At 38.2% G+C, this 7,236-nt stretch overlaps 1 protein-coding gene across 1 annotated transcript; it reads left to right on the top strand.

The window, feature by feature from the left end:
- Nucleotides 1-263: 263 nt before the first annotated feature.
- LOC148720983 (melanocyte-stimulating hormone receptor-like) lies at nucleotides 264-4,121 on the top strand. Its single transcript, XM_088737717.1, has 4 exons — nucleotides 264-302; nucleotides 806-908; nucleotides 2,205-2,905; nucleotides 4,095-4,121. Exons 1-4 carry the CDS (start codon nucleotides 264-266, stop codon nucleotides 4,119-4,121), a joined length of 870 nt encoding a protein of 289 aa, XP_088593843.1.
- Nucleotides 4,122-7,236: the final 3,115 nt, after the last annotated feature.

Here is a 7,236-nt window from a genome sequence, read left to right as displayed (position 1 = left end):
GCGTGGACAGACTTCTCGCCCTGTTGTTGGGGCTGAGATAGAGACAAATCGTAACTTGGAAGCGCACATACATCATCGTAGCTACCTTTTGGATTATATCTAGTGTCATTCTTTTATTCTACACATTAGATTACCATAAAGCCAGTTGGTATGGCCATATAGTTATACCATCTTGCCTTGTTATTTCAGTCGCCTCGTATATAAAAATTTCTAGGGGTCTCAGTCATCACCAACAACAGCCGAGCCAATCAAATACACTAAACATGGCGCGATACAAAAGGGTAGTGTTCAGTGCACTGTGGGTATAGTTAGCATTGGTACTTTGTTATGTACCATACTTTATTGCACATAACACGAGAAGTTTATTCCATAAAGCTCATTTGTAGAAATCTATACACTTTATTTTCACATGTGATAAAAGCCTATACAGCCAATCAGAATGGCGTACAGCTCTTTCACGTCTCGAAGTATAATCAATCGAATTGCTTGAAAGAATTACACGGGCGCTCGCTTGCTCGTGCTCGCAAAATTTTTCCGTCTACTCACATGCTCGTATTCTCAATTTAAAAGTGCTCGCGAAATTTGGCCTTTGCTCGATTTGCTTTATTGATATCGTACCTAGATTTCAAAACAAAAAAAACTTTTGTAAGTGCAGTTTTTCGTTCAACACTTTATTCCCTTGATGTACATGTACTGCAATATTTTCCATTGCATTGAAAATGTGCAAAACTGTGTTCACTAGAAATTGAAATGAAGTATTTTAAATATAAGCTGGCATCTCTGATTGCAATTTGAATTTCAATAGTTTGATACTTTCGAGTTTCCAGTTTTTATCTTAGACCAAGTGAAATCGTCAGCTTTTATTTTTCTTTATTTCTGGTTTACCGAGGTTGATAATGATCAGTCAAGTTTAAATTTCATGCAGATGATATGGACATTTCAAAAGCACCCTAACAAATTAAGAGGGATGGTTTGTTGCTCTTCTAAAAGTGATACGATAGATGTCTCTATATCTGGCTTGCCTTTTATTGCTAATTCATACCATTTAGGGTATGAAAAAAGTAACTTTTTTAACACGGTACACAGTTTCCTGAGACATTTTAAATGCCAACCGATGTCAATTTTACAGTGGAGCTCGAAAGACAAAAAAAATGATAAACTAGTAGGAAATAAATTGTTCATCGAGTCAGTGATACGATTGGAAAACGCATCCCTTTAATTTCCATCTCTATCAATTAATTGTCATGTTTGCCTCCATATTGGGAAATAACTGTCAGCATTACCCAGCGAGAATCATTGATCGCTGAAGGCAATCACAGGAAGAAAAGTTCAGTAAATTTCCTTTTGCACGGAGGTTCACCTGATACGAAAATATTTTCTTGGTCTTATATATTGTGTTCAAGACATTGGAACTGAGAAAACAAATTTGATCTAGGGTCTAGTTGGCTACCTTAGGGTTGTCATTATCAGGGATACTCACTATGAGTTCGCTGGCAAAAGGAGGAGAATAAACAAAGAATGACAAAATAATTGTAGAAAATGGTTTGCTGGCGTAATACTTTGCTTTTGTGGCAATTTCGTCTAAGGTACTGGTCGGATACGTAAAGATGACTGAAAAGCTGCAAAGCACAATTAACTACATGGGTAAATTCGAATATTTTGAATAAATTCGCAGCTGCGACCACAATTTGCATTAAAACATTTTGATCCGTTTGTCAAACTCAGTTTATTCTAAGACCGAGATAAATCGCCAGTTTAAATTATCTGTCAAACTTGCTGAGGCTGATAATGATTAATTTTCAATTCCGAAAAAATAATATAAACATTTGATAAGCATCCTGTCAGTGGAGGTTAATAACAGATGTCTCCATATTTTAGTATTTTTTCTCAACGGAGATACTTCGCATGTTCCAGCCATTTTTTAACACAACAGAGAATTTTCTGACGCATTTTAAATGCTTAAACGCTGGTGAGGATTTTTAATTGTGGACATTGTTTAGGAAGTAGGGTTTCAGTGATCGTTGGTAGGCGTGTGCTGTTTGGACCTCATTTCTCGTTGCAATCATAGATAACTTGCCAGAAAAAACGAAACGAACACAGAACAATGTCCCCAACAAATTTCACAAGAGGTGGAACACTGACCAAAACACTTGGAGAACTGCGGTGCTCCCTTTTCTTGGTGAGTGGGCCTAAACAAGAATCAGTGTGTTTCGCAGCAGTTAACATTCTCCTCTCCATCTCAGCATTTCTTGGCAATTCCCTTATCCTTGTTGCCCTTCACCGAGAATCTTCCCTTCACCCGCCGTCTAAACTCTTGTATCGTTGTCTGGCAACAACTGATCTGTTGGTTGGTCTTGTTACCCAGCCTCTCGTTGTTGCGATTTGGATTTCCGTGGTCCACGAAAAATGGAATCTTTGTCGATACGCATATGACGCCGCCTTCCTCACATCCGTAGCATTATGTGGAGTGTCGTTGATGACGATAACGGCCATAAGCGTGGATAGACTATTCGCCTTGTTGTTGGGGCTAAGATACAGACAAATTGTAACTTTGAAGCGCACATACATCATCGTAGCTACCTTTTGGATTGCATCTAGCGTCGCTGCTTTATGCTCCATATTAGATTACCGTATAGCCATTTGGTATACCTGTATAATTATACCATCTTGCCTTGTTATTTCATTCCTCTCGTATATAAACATTTTTCGGGGTCTCAGTCATCATCAGGCTCAAGTACAAGATCATGGCCCACAACAGCCGAGCCAACCAAATGCTCTAAACATGGCGCGATACAAAAAGGCAGTGTACAGTTCACTGTTGGTGCAGTTAGCACTAGTAGTTTGCTATGCACCATACTTAATCAGGGAGGCAGTAGTAATCGGTGACGATTATTCAGTAGACTCAGTAGGCATCATGGGAGTAGCAAGTGTCTTTGTTTACTTTAACTCGACGTTAAACCCGTTCCTTTACTGCTGGAAGATAAGTGAAGTAAGACAAGCTGTGAAACAGACAATCAGACAAGCACTTTGCTGTCCATGGTTTTAGAGTTAGGTCCCCGGTTTCTTAAGGTACACTCCAATGGACAGTTTTCATAGCTTAGTAAAAACGTCACGATTAGTACCAGCCAGAGAGAACGCTCGTCAGATATGTTGTATGTTGGATATATAGGAAGAAATTAGAAACTTATGAAAAAGTCTGTACATAGTGCATAATGCTTATGAATTTTAGAGATGTATAATATTGCTTGACTAATGCTAGCAATGTGTAAATTAGCATATGGAATAAAACTGAAGTTACTGGTTCTTATATGAGAACGATTCTTCGCAGTAAAGCACTATTTGAGCAATAGTGAAAATCAGACCTGAAAAAAAAAATTTCAGGCCTGTACGGGATTCGAACCACTGACCTCTGCGATACTAGTGCAGCGCTCTACCAATTGAGCTAACAAGCCAACTGGGAGCAGGCCATCAAATTAATTCGATATAAACCCGTAGATGATAAATCAAACAACAACAAACATATGAAACATATGTGTGAACTGCGGTTATGAGACGTATATGAGAACGATCCTTCGCAGTAAAGCACTATTTGAGCAATAGTGAAAATCAGACCTGAAAAAAAAAAAAAAAATTTCAGGCCTGTACGGGATTCGAACCACTGACCTCTGCGATACTAGTGCAGCGCTCTACCAATTGAGCTAACAAGCCAACTGGGAGCAGGCCATCAAATTAATTCGATATAAACCCGTAGATGATAAATCAAACAACAACAAACATATGAAACATATTTTTTTCAGGTCTGATTTTCACTATTGCTCAAATAGTGCTTTACTGCGAAGAATCGTTCTCATATACGTCTTATAACCGCAGTTCACACATATGTTTCATATGTTTGTTGTTGTTACTGGTTCTTTATAGAGTTCTTTTCACCGGACTTTTCTTTTTTTTCCCCACACTGATGATATTTATTAATCCTACTTACTCAGCTCTGAATGAATTTCTACATCAGAAGACTGAGCTTTTAATAAGTTGTAGCATAACAATACTATCACATTTGTCCATGTGTTTGACTCTTGATACTAATTCATTCCTAGATTAAGTTGGCTGAACAGAGTTTTTGATACCTTTGTTTCTTTCACCATTTTCTCTAAAACCCTTGATCTCTCGGTCACCAAAATTGGCAGCAAGCAAGGTAGCAACACAAACTTTGTTTTTTCGATCAAATTTATCCCAATTCGTTCATTTTACTTCTCAATCAATGGATTATTATGTTAACTTTAGCATTATAATAAAAAATTCATTATCAGAGGACAATTGCTAATATAATCGCTTGAGAGAATTACGACATGAAGAATTCAGTGACCTGCCTTATACGTCAAAGCTTGTTTGATACCAAAATAATTTACTTGTCTTTTCGCGAACAAGACGTTGGAAGCGAAGAAATTTTATAACTACGATATGATAGGCAAACTTTGGCTTATTAATATCCAGGAAAATCACTAAGAATATTAATTTGTTGGCGAAAGGAGGAAAACAGATAGAGAATGCAAACGAAAGCGGCAGAAAATTGTATGTTCGCGTCATTTTTTAGCTCTTCTTTTGCTTTGTTCTACTTTTGTCGGAGACGAAACGGAGGTAAAAGAGCCACAAAGTGTTACTAATTACACTGTTGAATTCGAATATGTTAAAGTAAATTTGCATGTGTGGCTATACATCAATCTCAATTCGTTATAGGCATTTGAATTTCCTTGACTGATTGATATGGGTTGGAAATCCTTAACTTGAATCTTTTTTTTTTTAGCCTGCTTAGGCTGATAATGATTCAAGCCTCAACTTTACACAAATGATATGGACATTTGATTGACACCCCATCAATGAAACTAGGTCAGCTTGCGAGCAGGTTCTTGTTATTAGTTTTGCGTCGCTCTTTTGTCCACGAGTCGTGTTGCTCAAGGCCTCAAACTTATCATTCACGAGCGAAGTAACTCGTACTGAAGCGTCGATAATGGGCCCGTAGGCTAACTTAAGAGGGATTTTAGGTCGTACAGAGAAAACAGTAATTATGTTACAGGTGTTTTTATGTATATGCTTCCTTTTCCAATTTTATACGGGGTGTACCTGACAAGTTAAAGCGACAATTTCTCTGACATTAGTCGAACGAGTAAGCAATGATGGGGAAGTTATATGACTATTACGTAGGGAGCTCTTTTTTTAGTGATCGTCGTCGTTGTGTAGCTGCTTAGATCAAATATTTCTCAAAAAAGGAAAAAAAGAGAGGAATACAGAATAATATCGACAACAAATTTTACTCGGATGGAACACAGACCAAGACATTTCAAGAACTGTATTGTTCCCCCTCTCTGGTTGGTGGGCTTCAACAAGAATTTAAAATTTCTTTCCTGACAGTCAACATTCTCCTCTCCATCACAGCATTTCTTGGCAATTCTCTTATTCTTGTTGCCCTACACAAAGAATCTTGCCTTCATCCGCCGTCTAAACTCTTGTATCGTTATCTGGCAACAACTGATCTGTTGGTTGGTCTTGTTACCCAGCCTAGTTGTCGTTGCTAGTTTTTGGCTTTCTGTGACTCACGAACAATGGAATCTTTGTCCATACGCATTTGAAGCCTCCTCCCTCACAGGCTATACATTATGTGGAGTGTCTTTGACGACGATGACGGCCATAAGCGGGGATAGACTTCTCGCCCTGCTGTTGGGGCTACGATACAGACAAATTGTAGCTTTGAAATGCACATACATCATTGCAGCTGGCGTTTGGATCGTATCTAGTGTCGTTACTTTATGCTATACGTTGGATTACCGTTTACCCATCCTGTATTTTTCTCTATTAATACCATCTTGCCTTGTTATTTCAGTCACCTCTTACATAAAAATTTTTCGGGGTCTCAGTCGTCATTAGGCCCAAGTACAAGATCATGTCCAACAACAGCCGAGCCAACCAAATGCATTTAACATGGCGCGATACAAAAAGGCAGTGTACAGTGCACTGTGGGTGCAGTTAGCATTAGTAGTTTGTTAGGCACCATACTTTATAGTGACAATTGTAGTCGCTTGTAGTAAAACGTATTCATCACACTTTGTAGTCCTAAGGGGAATAGCAAGTGTCTTACTTTACTTTAACTCGACGTTAAACCTCTTTCCTTTACGAAGGGGGCACTGGGGCCTCTGGGAAACCGCAAAACCGGAGAAAAAGACCTCCAAAACCGAAAAACCCACGAAAAAAGGCCGCAAAACCGAAAACCGCATGCAAACCTGACAAAACCGCTACATTTTCACCTTTAAAGGGGTCAAAAAGGAAAAACCGAAAACCGCATCAGAGTTTTCGTGGAAACCGAAAACCGAATGCAAAAACACGTAAAATCCGCAAACCGCTCTCAACATCAAAACCGAAAAACCGAAAAACCGAACCTTTTTGGCCCAAAAACCAAAAAACCGATCCAAAAAACAGTGAAAACCGCAAAACCGAAAATCCCAAAGCCCCCCTCCTTTACTGCTAGAAGACAACTGAAGTAAGACGAGCAGTGAAGCAAACAATCAGACAAGCACTTTTCTGTCCATAGAGTTAGGTCCTCCTCGAGTTATATATAGTACTTTTAAAGCTGAAAGTGATTACACAATTATTGTATGAAAACGCCCGTCAAATATGTTATTAGATAGGAAGAAATCAAAAGCTCAAATAATATTTTTGTTCGAGGTCTGTACGCAGTCTGTTGTGGATAGTGTATCCGTTGATCTATGTTCTTTTGAGTTGCGAATATCTTCCCCACTAATTTATGTTTTTTATGTTGATTAATGTCAATCATTGAACAATACTATTGATTTCTGTAACGCAAGGCCATGTGGGGCTCCCACTTTTAATCGAGTATTCATTAAAACAAAATGGCTTGTTGTGTGCACTAAATAGCTTTGTTTTGTACTGAAGTAGCTGAAAGAAATGCAATGAAACACCAACCATATCTCTTCAAGAGTATTTTTCGTGCTAGCTAGCTTCCAATGTTCATGAATACGGCAAGGTATAATCGAAGAAAGATATGCGTGCATTTTACTTTCACGTTTAATCTTTTTTTTTTTAGCAATAGAAAATTGTTGGATAAAACTTCAAAGAGAAGTTTAAAAGAGTTTTTTAAATTCAACGTTTTTTCTTAACTCAAAGAAAGAGGCTTGTTATCGACGCCATATTGCCAAACGAGTTGCATTTGTCGATGTTTAGTCTCGA

Source organism: Stylophora pistillata, chromosome 11 (genome assembly GCF_964205215.1).
Source record: "Stylophora pistillata chromosome 11, jaStyPist1.2, whole genome shotgun sequence".
NCBI classification, from domain to species: Eukaryota; Metazoa; Cnidaria; class Anthozoa; order Scleractinia; family Pocilloporidae; genus Stylophora; species Stylophora pistillata.
The sequence above is the reverse complement of the archived record's forward strand: the minus strand, read 5'-3'. Positions and strand labels throughout refer to the sequence as shown.

Excerpts from the sequence above, each read along its gene's own strand:
- LOC148720983 (XM_088737717.1), top strand. The coding sequence starts at position 264 with ATGGCGCGATACAAAAGGGTAGTGTTCAGTGCACTGTGG. Across the intron at positions 303-805 it reads TAGTGTTCAGTGCACTGTGG|TTTGATACTTTCGAGTTTCC; the intron begins GTATAGTTAGCA and ends GAATTTCAATAG. Across the intron at positions 2,906-4,094 it reads ACGATTATTCAGTAGACTCA|ATTAAGTTGGCTGAACAGAG; the intron begins GTAGGCATCATG and ends ATTCATTCCTAG.